Source organism: Neodiprion lecontei, chromosome 7 (assembly GCF_021901455.1).
Source record: "Neodiprion lecontei isolate iyNeoLeco1 chromosome 7, iyNeoLeco1.1, whole genome shotgun sequence".
NCBI classification, from domain to species: Eukaryota; Metazoa; Arthropoda; class Insecta; order Hymenoptera; family Diprionidae; genus Neodiprion; species Neodiprion lecontei.
Genome location: NC_060266.1, coordinates 18,701,090 through 18,716,045, shown reverse-complemented (window position 1 = coordinate 18,716,045; position 14,956 = coordinate 18,701,090). Strand labels below are relative to the sequence as shown.

Genomic DNA, 14,956 nt, shown 5'->3' with positions numbered 1-14,956 from the left:
CCAGAAATGAATGTAAATTCGCCGAGTTCATAGTCGGATCCATCGTCTTCGCTACTTGTTCCAATAAATTCAAACTCATCGATTTGTGTTCGTTTTCTTTTGGCTTGTTCAGTGTCTCCATGTCGCATGCGTCCAGCACATCCTGGGTCTCGGTAGGCTTGCATCTCTTTTGCGAAGGCTCAACGTCTTCGTTGTCCGAAACAATTTCTTCTTCGGTCACTTTGGAAAAACGAACTCTCTTATTTTCCATCTAGCAAAATACAATATTATATAGTATACCCAAGCCTCGTAGAGTAACAAGATATATAAGATATTATATATGTTACCTTACTTAAACCTCCAACGGCGACAACAGCAGGTAGAAAGCTTGGCGGCAACTGCAGGCGAAGAACTGACGGCCTGCGGTTGGCAACCGACCTTATATACCCCCAATCGGAAAATTTTTAAAAATGGGGTGGGAGAAATCCGGGAGGAGGGGAGAGCGGCCGGCAGGCGCCGCAGGCATTCGGAAAGAATCTGCCATAGCCTCTTCGTTCAGCTTCCTGACCATCCACCCCACGTCAGGCCGCCCTCCTTGTTGTTTGCCTCGCATCTTTAGTACCCAGCTCATACAAAGGTAGCGGTGGTCACTGAGGGTTTCGTCCTCCAGGACCCGCCACTGTACTTCGGCTACGACTTCCGGGCTCCCCGTCGTGATGTCAATCACTGATCTTGATCCCGTGCTCTCCCGGTACCAGGTTGGCTCTGCGCCAACGTTGATTGGGATGAGGTCGAGCCCAGCCAGGAGCTCCCCCACTGCCTGGCCTCTCGCGTCCAGCTTCGAGGACCCCCAGCTGGGAGACTTCGCATTGAAGTCTCCGGTGACTATGGTCCTGCCCCCTGCTGCTCGGATGCTGGCCTCCAGGCCGTCCAGGTCGGCCTCGAATTCGTTGATCGCGACGTTGGGCAAGAAATAGCAGTTGAAGATGGTTAAGCCACTCGTTCTCGCCCAGACGAACCCCTCCTCTCTTCCCGCCAGCGTGAGGTTGCCCGAGAGGTTGTTCGTCGCCATTTTGGCCGCATCCCCCCTCCGGTCCACCAGCCAGTTCCCTTGCCTTCCCGCGCCGCTGGGTTCCGAGACAATTAAGATCCCGGCCCTTTGAGCAGCAGCGGTCTGGGTCAGCAGGTCCTGAGCGGCACGACTCCGGTTTAGGTTGACCTATAGTATTACTACTCCAGGCCCGCCCCCGGGTCCCGTGCTGGTGCTGCCCCTACTCCTGGCATGCTGGAGCGCTAAAATCGAGCCTCCGCCTGAACGAAACTCCCAGTGTGGTGGGGGAGAGCATCACAGCCTCCACACTATCCCTTTCCGCTGCTACGGTGTAGGTGACCCCCGCGATGCTTCGCCTGCCGTACCGAAGTTTGGCCTTATTTAATTCGTCCCTAGAGACCGAACATCTTCCGCTTCCGGAGAAGTGGTCTGCCCTTGCCCCATTATTGGCGCATAAAATGCACCTAGGGGCCGTCTTCGGACACTCCTTCTTGTGGCCAGCCTCCCTGCACTTCCTGCAAGCCAATGAGTTGTCCTTTCCCAGGTACTGTGCCGCATGGTGCCCGTACCCTTGGCACCTCTGGCACCTATCCACCGAGATCCTCTCGCGGAGCTTTTGGGCGGTTCTCTCCGGGACCTTTGTGAGGGCGCTTTGAGACGTTCTGTTCTATTGTTGCTTCAACAAAGCGAGAAGTCACTAGTGGCGAACCGTAACATTCATAGCTATTATGATTCGGCGCTCCGCAAACTCCAAACCCTCCTGAGGGCTGGGCTGGTGCATCGTCAAAAGCTGGGACGCTGGGCTGCGGAATTCCGGCGTTGGAAACGTTGGTTCTAACCAAGTCTCCAGCAGGTGTAACAGCTTTGCTGATGGCCCGGCAGAAATCTGCGATAGGGCCTGGGATGACCATCTCGTCTGGAATCAGATTAATTTGAGATTCTTCATCCGCATAACGATCCTCTGCATTGATGGTCCTCACGTGGTCAATCAGTGTAGCGTTGAGCACGCCAGTCATTACATGTTGAAACGCGCAAAATGGCATTTCGCGGCGTAGTTTAGGATTTTCAGCTTCTAAGTCTGAAAACGTCCTCTCACAGAGGAGAGGGAATGTAGACATCTCTATGTTCTGGGCGTAAATCCGAGCTAGCGGGTGTGTTCCCGAGAAGGGACCCTCTGCCCAAAGAGGCTCGTCCTGTAGAGTCTCTTTCGTGGCCTTGGTCACTCCAGTTGTTTCGGTAGCATCGGAGATTTCCCTTTTGGTGGGCTGGGATGAATTTTTCTTATCCCGCCACTGCTTCGCCCGTTCCATTTGCTTTGGCTTGGGCTTAGCTCCTCGAGAGGAGACTTGATTCTTTGGACCCCACGCGGGATCCCAATCATCCGCCCAGTTCGAGGGAGAAGGGGATTGTTCATACTTCATAGTATTGAAAGCTTGCATCCTTCTCTGGTTTCGGTTCATAGGGGGTGCTCCTCCCTGAATCTGTTCCGCTATCCGACGTTGTTGTTGCATCTTTGAATTAACAAAGGAATTAATTGAAAAAAAATCGACTTCCTTTTAGTCTCCCTTTTTATTACCGTTATGTAGACGATATTATAACTTGTATAAAAAATGAAAACTTACAATTCCTTCTGAATAAGCAGGAACAGGTCGTCAAAATTTGTGAGTAATCTGTCTAAACTTAGTCGATCTCTTGTTTATTTCAATTCTCACACTCTTATTAATTTCTTTAGTCGTCAAAATTTCACTCATGTAAACTTATTTTGTACTATTTTCGCCATCCGCAATTTTTCAACCTAACCTCAAAATTGTCACTCAAACATGTAACAATTTATTAATTTATAACTAAGTTACAACAACAGCAACTATTCTTATGAACGTAGTTCTCTGTTTCAATTCAGAATTGTTTTTTGAAACACTTTTTTGTTAATTATTATAGCCTGAGGATGGTCGGCAGGGCCCGACCGAAACGTCGGAAACGTTTTAACATGTTACGCTTTCCAAACAATTAAACTCTCTTTACCTGACCGGAATTTCTCGACTACACTTCTTCTTCAGTAAACCCACAGTTAGTTGCAGCTCTTTAATAATATCTGCTCCGTGTATCAGGAGTTTGTGGACAGACGCACTCATTTTGTACCAGCCATACATGCTAATGCACATTTTTGCAGTTTCAATACTGTAATTTTTGAAACTTTCGTGATTTATATTGAATCCGCATGATAATACGCTCAGGATGTTGGCGAATCTTTTGATGATTTCTGTATCTATACCTGTGATATCAGACGATTTTTTAGGCTCAGCAAAAAATTTCCTAGCCGTATTTCCATAATTGGAATTTCCCCCTCCTTGTTTCGGTTGATCCACCACCAATCCCATTTCTTTGTAAAATTTTTCAGTTATCTCGTTTTTCCTTTTTTTAATATTCTCTTTGGCTTCTGTGCCCCTGGCTTGCCATTGTTGCAACTCCATTTTATACGAGATGTGAAGTAGATACTCGTAACACCTTATGTATGAATGGAGCACAGATATACCAAACTTGAACGGAGCCTTGGAGTATTGTTTCCTCAAAAGCAAATCTATGTTGTTTAGCTCCTTCGGTGTTGCTTTACATATGTTGCAAGCTTGCGTTGATGATGTATCGGTTAAAACATTGCAAGTCTTGCCATCCATCATTGTACATACAGCATGATGTTTGAAGGTGTATGTTTTGTCGCCAAAAGTTACTTTCGTGACCTGTAACCTTGCGATTTGCTCTTCAATTTCATCGCAATGCAGCTTCACAGATTCTTTTGTCTCCTTCTCAATCTGCAGACGAATAATGCGGCTATATCTTGAAGAGAAAGGACTAGGGTTTTGCCATATTATCTGTTTTCCTTTCGTTTTTGTGTTTTCTGCCATTTGTAATGGCACTATAGTGCACAAAATAATGTTAATGTCACCATACAGTGAGTTGTTTGCAAAACATTGTTTATATATGGAATGACCGCCACTCCCGTCAAGACCCCATTTGTACACCACTTCAATGGGCGAGTTCTCTTCGTGATCGTGGTGTATAAAAAGTACATCCTGCTGTACATCTGCAAGTCTCTTTATCGTGTGGTCAAGAATATCTTGGACGGGTATTTGGACTTCCGTTTCTGATATTTTTATATTGTCAGGGTAGCACTGTTGCTTTGTCTGCGCTATAACATTGTATGCAGGATATATATTGGCGCCCCGAGATTTCGCCCCTCTTTGCATGTGAACGTAATCTTCTTTACCCATGTCAGAGTCACTGATGAAGGCTAAAGCCTCCTCAGGGGAGTAAGGTGTGATGCCAGAAGTCTTTGGTGCATAATGAATTTTTTTTATGCGTATGTATCTGCGTGGGCTGGTGGTCAATGCCAGGTTCACCATTTGTGCAGCTGTCCTTTTCCCACTCTTTGTTAGGCTAGCTTGAGCAGCAGCACACAATACCTCTGGACTTGTTTTGGCAAAAATTGGTTGAACTCGTCTTCTTTTTGTTCGTTCAGAGCCCTTTTCGAAAGATTTTGATGGTCTGCCTTTAACATTTTGTAATTTTGACAAGTTGCTCACAGGTTTCACTGTTGGCAACACCAAGTCGTTTTTTAACCATGCTGAATTGTACTTGGTGAATCTGTCAATCTTCCAATTCGAGTTCTTCCACTTTTTCAACAGTTTCGAAACAAACACTTTGAGAACACATTTTATTTGTAAAGCACTGTCTTTCGATTGTTTGAGTAATCAAAATGATAATGTATGTGTGTTAGGGTGGTCCTTATTTGGGGTGTTGACGAATTCCGACAAGTGCGCCCCCTAGACACGTTTGAAATAAATAAATAAAAATGTGTGCGAAACCCCAGCGCTGTAGTCCAATGAGAAAACGTGCCTGTAAGCTCATTTTTGTTTCCTATTTGAATAACATGGAATTTCCAGGATAATTCAGTCATTATTTTTGGGATCTGCTCCTAAGCATTGAAAAAAAATATTATCCATGTAAATCTATTCTTAATTGGTATATCTACGAGTAAATCTTTTTACAAGGCATTATCACAGCCCTTATGGCGGCCATCCTCCTTATAATATACACGACGGTAAATCGATCAACTTGACTACCTGTTTTGAGATACTTGTGGTGCTTCAAAGTATTTCACTCATTAAGAGGCCGTTTTATTTACGTCATGAGTTTGTAAAAGTAATAATTGTACATGTAGGGAAAAATATTTTTTTCAATTAACGTATTTCAAGACACGACGATTACACTTTCTACTTAAAAAAAAAACATAATCATTAAAATTAAAATGTTTTCGTCACCGTCTGTTTTTTTGGATCGGGAAAGCTTTTACGATATTCCGAGACTATCTGAAGAATATATTTCTTCTGATCTTCGTTCCGTGTGAGAATATTGTTATATTCTTCCATTAAATGAACTGCTCTCTCAGCTGTATCATTCACGACCTTCAAGTGTTTGACAACATTTAGACCTTTATTGAAATGTTCATCTTCAGGCCAAAAAGACGGATCGAGTTCCAAAAAGTTCGTGTTAATTTCGAATCTCGTAAAAAAGTTTAGCGATTGTGGAGATATGAAATAATCCATCTCTTTGTCGAGTATAGTATTAATATTTTTGGGATTCAACTGTATGCGATTGGAGTAATTCTCTTCGGTTTCATCACCTGTGTTTAAGCCGAGCAACATTTTTCGTTTCACGCACAGTGATATTTCGTGATCGAAAAACGACATCGCTGCAGTTTGCGGATTGAGATACCACAAGTGCTTTATGAGTTTTTGGATTGTAACTCGAGAAACATCAGGATCAATTGACTTGTAATTGTCAAGTTTTTTCAAAAGCTGCAAGTCGTGGTTCGGTGCTTGAGGTGGAAATGAAGCTGTAAACCATGCTCTTACGTATATTACAACAATAAAAATACACACCCCGGAAATTGCTTTCTGTTCATTTGAAGTTAACTTGAAACTTTCGCGAAACAAATATATTTTTAAGCAATAGATCGCCTTCGCCATCCAACGAGCATGATGATACGCTCCGGGGAACCGAAATCTAATACCACGGGGCGGAGTAATTCCGATAAAGGTTTGAGTTAATTCCAGTAACTCTTGATAATCTTCCCTCGGCTGACTATTCATCGATGTTTTTTCCACGAATGTTTGGATACTTTCGATATGCTCGATTAATATTTCTTTTACATCCGCATCTTCGATTTCACTTTTCCATGAGGTCTTATCTATCTTAGTCCACGATTCTTGAAACCTCTTGAAAATAGCGACGTTAGGACCGCTCGATGCAGGCATTTTTTGTTCGAAAACGCTTCTTAGAATAATCTCGAATATATGGTGTCGGCAAGGTAAGAATAAAATATCTCGTTTTAAAATTTGTTCTAAAACGACCGCTGCGCCGTTTATGTGACCGAGATTAGAAGCTGTCGTATCACAGCATAGTGCCTTGACTGCGTGAGAGAGACCCCAATCTTCAAGTACTTCATATATAGCGTTTGCTTGGGATAGCCCAGTTCCGTCCTCTAACTCTGGCACTCCCAAAAGTTTTTCGACATTCCCATTCGTTATGACAATAGGTAGTCTGTCATTTACCTCACGTTTCAATATATTGGGCAGCATTTTTCCATCCCAGTGCAAGACGACTGCATTGAGTTCCGTTTCGTTAAATACTCGTTTAATATTCATTGCTCTTGCAGTACGCAATTTTTCTCTGTAGCGTCGAATTCTATTGAGAACCAACGAGTTAATATCGTATTGTAGAGATTGAGCAACGGCAGCAATGACGTGAACAGCATCTCTGTCGCTTAATTTGCATTTATCTAAAACGGCGACCAATTTCTCGTTAATTATGTTGACGCTCCCACGTGATCTTTTGGGCTGCGACGGTCCGGCTTCGGACTCATCGATGAAGAGAACTGACGAATCCAGATCTTCTATAGAAACGTTAGAATAAGTGCCAACGCTCCTTTGACTGAGTGTGTTCAAAGAGGTTTCAGCACTTGATGCCAATTCTACGAATTCTCCTACAAAAAATTATAATCATTCTGAGTCGTATTAAATCCAAATGAAAAATATTACGTAGAAATGAAATGTTCCGTCCAATAATAAACAAAAATAAAAACTTACTGGCTAAGTTTTTCTCCATTTCGTTTATTCGTAGTCTTTGCAGAAATATCTGTTCTTTATGTCCTTGGAGTTCTTCATCATTCTCGTACATTGTTTCGATGTCTCCGATGTAACCAACTCGTCCATCTTTTCTTTGGTTCAGTAAAAATTCTTTTCGCTTTTCGTCGACCATGCCCATCACATTTCCATGGCCGATGTCAAATAAGTTGAAAAGTCCACGAGAGAAAGCTTCCTCTTTCTCTTTGTTGAATAAGTTCCCGGCATTTTTTTGCAATTTTCGCCACTTCTCATATAAATCTGTCAATTTTTTTACGGCGCGATGGAATTGTTGTGTCGGCAAACGGGCTTTTTCCCAAAATATGATGACTTCTTTTATTGCTAATGTTGCACTTTCTGGCAGCGTTAATTTTAATTCGCGAAGGTTGAAAAATAGTACACACGACTATTTATATAATAAAACCACGTTTCCGAGCTTATAGTGTTCGGACAAATGATATTGTTATTTGGCAGACCGAGGGAGGGTCCAGGGGGGCGTAGCCCCCCGGCGGGGTGAAGGGGCGGAGCCCCTTCTGGGGGTGGAGGGGGCGAAGCCCCCCCGGAAAGCGATAGTAGTTTTTAAAAGTTGTTGAAATAATAAGAACACGATACATTTACACGAGTCAAGTTTTTTTTATTTTAATATTTACTTGTCATGGATTACGAAAGTGCAATTTGTGCAATTGTTGAATACAAATTTTTTTTTCGATGGCGAATTTTCGTCATCGACCACGGTCGTTTGCGTTTTTAAATTTTATTTCTCGGACGTAATCGTCTCAATTTTTTCACGCTTTGACGGTGGATCATCGTTATTCCGTTCCGAAGGTTCAGCTGGGGCAAAATTGACCGCCGTTGATATAATGTGCCCGATTTTGGATTTATTTTTAACGGACTCCTCGATATAGCCTTCTGCAACGTTGCTCGATTTCCATCCACCGTGGCGCTTCAACGTGGTGATGTTGGCCCCGCTGTCTGCAAGCAATGTTGCAGAGGTTCGGCGGAACGCGTGTCCGGTGAAACTCGCCGAGTCCTCTAACTTCAAATACCCGGCAATTTCTTTCGGCATTTTCGAAAATTTATGTATCCCGATAACTTGACAAGTACATTTTCCCTTTTGATAATTGACAAAAAAACGATCGGTCATTGCATTTTGAGGACGCAAATCCGTGTACTGTTGTACGATTTTGACGAATTCTTCTGAAATTACGAAAGTTCGAGGTCCTTTCGTTTTTGTGTCCGGGAGATTTACGACGAGCAGGTTCCCTTCTTTCTTCACGTCTCTGAGTCTGATATTCACCAACTCGTTGCTGCGACAAGCCCCGGATATTCCGAAAATTAGAGCAACCTGTTTGGGACGTATCATATTTAGTTATATGAAAATAATTGCAACCTTGTAGTAAAAATATTTTGTCTGATTGTTAACTTACTTTTGTTGCCAAATATTCACGGTCGGGAGCTTCTGTTAAAAATTTCTCAACATTTTCCGACGAAAGCACTTTCGATTTTTTGCTCACGAATCCCGATGACGTTTTCTTCATGAAAGCCTTGAGGGAATGATATTGATCGATGTCTGTATTTTCTTTAATTTTTATGGTGGCTTTCAGCATCGAAAACATTGACCATAGAGTCGATGATTTATATTTTTCACTGAGTTCTTTGAAGTATGCCATCACAATCGATTCCGACGTTACTTTTGTTTTGTGTGCCCGCTTCCATTTCACGAATGCGTCGTACGTGGATTCGTACATTTTTTGAGATTTTGTCGGCAATAATTCGTCCCTCGTATTCTCCGCAGCTTCTCTCAGTTCTGGTGGCGTGCATTGCAGCCACTCGTCACTGCTGTGTTTTTCTTGATCACTCATTTTCGTGAAATCACTTTTCTCGATTTGTCGACACGATCTTTGAATTGTTTGCGTAAAAAAGTGAGGTTATGTCCCCGTCTTCCCTGAAAACATTTCCCATACGCGAATAGTTCTCCGAATAGGCAACCGATGGCAGCAGCTCTGCTTCACAGCGCCGTGATCGGGAACGAAATAATCGGACCGTGTAAGAAAAGCGCATGCGCAGAGTACAAAAAAGTTACTCCTAGGAGCTAAAAATGGTGCTCCTCATACCCCCCACCACTAATTCGCTTCGAGAGTCGCCGAAACGCCTACTTTAGGTACCGCAGACACGCTCGAAAAAGCGAGGAAAACGTGGTTGCGTTACATAAAAGCACTTTTAATACCTGTTTTTGAGATGGTAACTTGTTTCCATAAATTTGTGTGTCAATGTCACCGATCAAAAAAATGTTGAACCGTGTTCTACGTGACGAAGACATTATACATTTCGCAGTGGTAGACGAACGTACCGAAATTAAATAACACCACGAAACTATCGAAAGTACAATGACCACCTACGGCTTTTGGCGTTATCTGAATTAAACTGGTTAAATTCGTACATGTGTCGGAACGGGAAAAAAAAAATCACGTAGCAGCCAACCACGAAAACAGCAAAAAACTGTAGGAATTTTTTTCCATAACACCAAAGCAAACAATAAAACCAGAGATAAACAATTTTTTCCATCAATCACTGAAAGATGATAGTTATAAGAATAGACTCGCGCACGCACGCTCGGGACAGAAAACGCTGTGCTTCGGCAAGCTCGCGTTGTAAGCGCAGGCGGTTACGCGCGTCCTTTCTTATCCACGGACTGACCGGCCGGTCAGTTGCTTACTTTTGTTTTCTGGACGTTCCATTACGTTTCATTGCCACGTAGCGAATAATAATTAGACTCTAGATACCGAGAGACCAAGGATTCATTCAAATGGAATAAATTGAATAAAGAACATTTTCATGATATTGAACATATTTCTTACTAATATTTATACTCTGACTTGATAAACTTCTTGATTATACACAATTGAAACTGAATGACCATAGTTTGAATGCAACTCTAATCAACTTTCGAATATTAAATATCAAATATCAAATTTATAATGAAATACGATACATGTGAGGTTTTGTAAAAGAATGTGCGCGCAGTCATGCCTATTAACAATAGATTTATGTGGATAAATAATTTTTAACATACTTAGGGATGACTGGAAAAAATAGTGACTGAATTGGTCTAAAAATGCCATGTTATCTAAATGGGAAACAAAACGAGCTTACAGGCACGTGTTCTCATGGGACTACAGCGCTGGGGTTTTGCACACATTTTTTTTTATTTATTTCAAACGTGTCTAGGGGGCGCACTTGTCGGAATTCGTCAACACCCCAAATAAGGACCACCCTAATGTGTGTATGTGACAGTGTCACAACGATGATGATGAATTAAGGTATTATATAGCTTATAAAAACAAATTTCAGGTCGGCGGGAGATGAGCTCTCTGTGATCAGTAAACTGGTCAGCCGGCCTTTACATGAAGAGCAACTATATATAAAGTTAACATAAGGAAGTAATAACAAGATTAGAGGTGGTATATTCTATAACATGGTGACAATCGTTGCTACCGAAATTTAGGATGTAAGGTCGGCGGGAGAATAACTCTCTGTGATCAGTAACCTGGTCAGCCGGCCTTTACATTAAGGACAAATATATACATAAGGTTAACGTAAGGGAATAATAACATGATTAAAGGTGGGATATTTTATAACATGGTGACAATCGGAACTTGGAATAATTGGCAATGAATTACCACCACACTACTCTACAAGAGGTGTAACGGAAATTGTGCCCGGACTATTGAGTCGAATGACTAAAACTCCTGGCCAGACAGCAGACATGTTTTGAGTTTATTCACTGGAAACATTTTTTTTTTATTTTATTTTACGTTCGCAATCATTGCTACTGCAATCTAGGATGTAAGGTCGGCGGGAGAATAACTCTCTGTGATCAGTAATCTGGTCAGCCGGCCTTTACATTAAGGACAAATATATACATAAGGTTAACGTAAGGGAATAATAACATGATTAAAGGTGGGATATTTTATAACATGGTGACAATCGGAACTTGGAATAATTGGCAATGAATTACCACCACACTACTCTACAAGAGGTGTAACGGAAATTGTGCCCGGACTATTGAGTCGAATGACTAAAACTCCTGGCCAGACAGCAGACATGTTTTGAGTTTATTCACTGGAAACATTTTTTTTTTATTTTATTTTACGTTCGCAATCATTGCTACTGCAATCTAGGATGTAAGGTCGGCGGGAGAATAACTCTCTGTGATCAGTAATCTGGTCAGCCGGCCTTTACATTAAGAACACTATATATATAAGGTTAACATAAGGAAGTAATAACAAGATTAGAGGTGGTATATTCTATAACATGGTGACCATCGTCTGTATCGCAATCTAGGATGTAAGGTCGGCGGGAGAATAACTCTCTGTGATCAGTAATCTGGTCAGCCGGCCTTACATTAAGGATAACTATAACTCAGGTTAACGTAAGGGAGTAATAACATGGTTAAAGGTGGAATATTTTATAATACAGCTACCGAAACCTGAAAGAATTGGCGAAGAATTACTACCACACTACTCTACAAGAGGTGTAGCGGAAATTGTGCCCGGACTATTGAGTCGAATGGCTAAACTCCCGGTTAGACAGCAGACATGTTTTGAGTCTATTCACTGGAAACATTTTTTTTTCTTTTTACATTCGCAATCATTGCTACTGCAATCTAGGATGCAAGGTCGGCGGGAGGATAACTCTCTGTGATCAGTAAAACTGGTCAACCGAGCCTTTACATTAGTGACAGCTGTAGCATAGTTTAGTGCGAGGAGTTATATCTGGGGTGAGTAATCGTATTTGGGACGTTCGATGGTAACAATTGTTCCTGCTGCAACCTCAGTTGTGAGATCGGCGGGAGAATAACTCTCTGTGATCAGTAAACTGATCAGCCGAGCCTCACATTTGAGAAGATCAATCTCTAACACGAATATTCTCATGAGACACTATATTGGACTGGCGGGCGTTATCGTTATTAAAGTATCAAGATGATGACTATAGGTGTCATGAATCATGTGAAATCGAGTTTCGTTTCATCGAATAAAATTCCACCTCCATGAACTAGCTCACATTTTAATGTGTATAACATGAAAGAACTGAGACTGTTTCCCAAGAAGAACTGACAATTATGATTATTATATAGATTTTATGCACAACTAATCCGCTTATAACGATTGCAACTGCACCAGCGCGTGAGACTTCACCTCGTGTGGCCCTAAAATATAGCTATTATTCTGGGGCTACGGTTGGCGGGAGAATAACTCTCTGTGATCAGTAAAACTGGTCAGCCAACCGGAGTGTTTTTGGGTTCACGGATTTTACCTCACGCGCTGGAACAGCGGCGTCGCATATCGTTCGAAACTTAAACGTAGGTAGGCGTTTCTTCTGTCCCGCCGAGACGGTGTTGCTTGCGTACCCCCGGCATAAAGGTGGAGTGGCTGCTGTCGGCGTCCCATTCTTACAACCTCTCGTGCTACGGTGATGGTCTGTTGGGTTATGTTCCAACAACCTTCAATGTCGAGGTGTTGGACAACGTGGTTAGTCCTCAGCATCCCGCAAATATCCTCATCGTGGATCCCCAGGTTCTCTCTGGTCTCTAAGTTCTCGAGTAGTTCCAGTTCTCGTAGGCAGCTTCCTCCCACGGTCGGATGCATGTTATTCATCCTTAGGATCCTCAGATGTTTTAGTTGTGCGAGGGGTTCTAACGAAAATTGTCCACGTATATTCGTGCACATGCTGATATCTAGGGAACTCAGAATGGTCAATGTTTCCCCAATGTCTCTGATGAAGTCAGCATCCATCCATCCACATGCTGTCACTGATAGTTCACTTAGTGACCGGAGTGCTGATGCCAAGTGTGGTTCCGCTACTAAAAGGTCTAACTCGACGAAGTCCCCTCTTTCTTCTCCTTCCGCTAGCTCTGGGTCTTCCCGAGGCGCATCGCTGGGTCCATCGCCGTGGATCTTAAGTGACCTTAATGTATCTTGAGTATGGCTGTTTTCAACCAGCGCCGTTAGTAGTTCTGCACGCCTTAGCTGTAGGCAGTTTACAATCACCAGTGTTTCCAAATGTTCTTGTAATTGGATGTATTTTCCGATTCCTTCAGCCTTGGCCATATCGCAGTCCTTTATGTGGAGCTCCTTAATCGATGTTTTGTGTCCCAGTCCCTTTCTGGTTATCTCATTGTTTTGAAGAATCAGTTTTCGCAGGTTTAAATTTTTGAGGATTATTTTCTCTATTTCCCAGTCAATAGGTCCCACACATTGTCCGATTTCCAGCTCTCTGAGGCCGAACAGATGATCACTCACAGATCTTAATGCTCCTCCCCTAATGTTAACGGTTGTTAATTTTAGAACCTCCAATCTTCGACACTCCTTCGCTGCCATAGTGATCGCGGTGGATTTTATCTCCGTGACCCCCTCTAGGTCTAAGGATGTTAGGTATTCTCCGCCCCGCTTAATAATCCATACTAGGCCATCTGAATTGAATATTTGGTGCCATCCATCCTTCCATTCCCAGCTAGTCGGGGTTATAGTTCTGGTGTAAGTATGGAAGCTTCTGCTTCCAATTCTCCACCGTTTGCACACTCGCTCCATCTGTGCACGTTCCTTGTATGGTAAATAACGTGCAATTTCGCAGATACATTCAACTGGCAGTTGTTTTGCCTCCTTCGGCACGAATCCAGGTAGAGGGTCCTCTTCTATCCTAAGTGGCCTGCGCTTTTTGCATGATGGTAGCGTTCGCAGTTCCTCCCACGCATCCGCGAACTTGATGGTAAGTTTCCTTTTCTTCAGTTTCACCGTTCCTACTCTTTTCATGGCCTCCGCCGCCTCTTCTGATGTTCTAAAGTCTACAAATGCTGTGTTTTGATAGCCCCTTCCCTTTCGTATGACTATCGATCGTGGTTGGTACTTTTCGAATATCTTCGCCAGGTCCCGCCTTTTAGTGTAAGTAGCCAGTCCGATTATGAATAATCTTCTCGATGGGGTTTGGTCTGGTTGGCTGGTGCTGGCCATGATTCCTGTCGATAATTTTACAAATAGCAACAACATAGTTCATAACGAAGAGGGTTGCCGTTTCCAGTGGTCGTTGTGTTTAATTATTATGTGGGATAGTGGGGGAGTATAAATTGGGTCTAGTTGACTTGTGCTTCCTGCTGAGGTAGGTCGCGATGTGTCTCAATCATGGAGGGAGAGCAAATCTCAGTTAACATGGTGTTTTCGCGAATGGGCTTTTGTGCTACGTTCCGACGGTTTTTGGAGTTTTGGTTAGTTGTCAGCCTTAAACATGATCTAGCCAGACTCAACACCTGCTTCCTATAGTAAATTCCTATGATGGTTAGTACCATTCCTGTTTGCGCTATGTATGAGCCGTAAACTAAGTTGTCATGATGGTTCGATATTTGTTCTTGTTGTTCCATCGCTTCTAGATCCCTTTCAATTTCGAATAATGGTTTTCCTTGTTCAGGTTTGCCATTGAAAATCGGTTCTTTGTCTAAGTAGTTAAGTAATTTAGTGCTGCTATGTATTACAGGTGATACATTTCTTATAGACAGCGAGAGATTCGGTTGGTACAAATATTGTTGTTTTGATAAGTATGTGTCCATTCCCGGCAGTGTTATACTATCTGCTTTACCCATGCATCCTCCTCTTAACCATAGTATTGCTCTATTAACTTGGAACCCGCCGATGACCAAATGAGATCAAAATTTGCTCAACATATTGTGCTGTTTTGTACCGCAAAAAAAAAGTTT

The 14,956-nt window shown here is 42.6% G+C and overlaps 1 protein-coding gene across 1 annotated transcript; it reads right to left on the bottom strand.

Moving 5' to 3' along the window:
* Positions 1-7,958: 7,958 nt before the first annotated feature.
* Positions 7,959-9,117, bottom strand: LOC124295333. The gene is made up of 2 exons (XM_046744949.1): positions 8,637-9,117; positions 7,959-8,554 (listed from the first exon to the last, which is right to left on the bottom strand). Exons 1-2 carry the CDS (start codon positions 9,069-9,071, stop codon positions 7,964-7,966), a joined length of 1,026 nt encoding a protein of 341 aa, XP_046600905.1. The 5' UTR covers positions 9,072-9,117; the 3' UTR covers positions 7,959-7,963.
* Between the last annotated feature and the right edge of the window lie 5,839 nt (positions 9,118-14,956).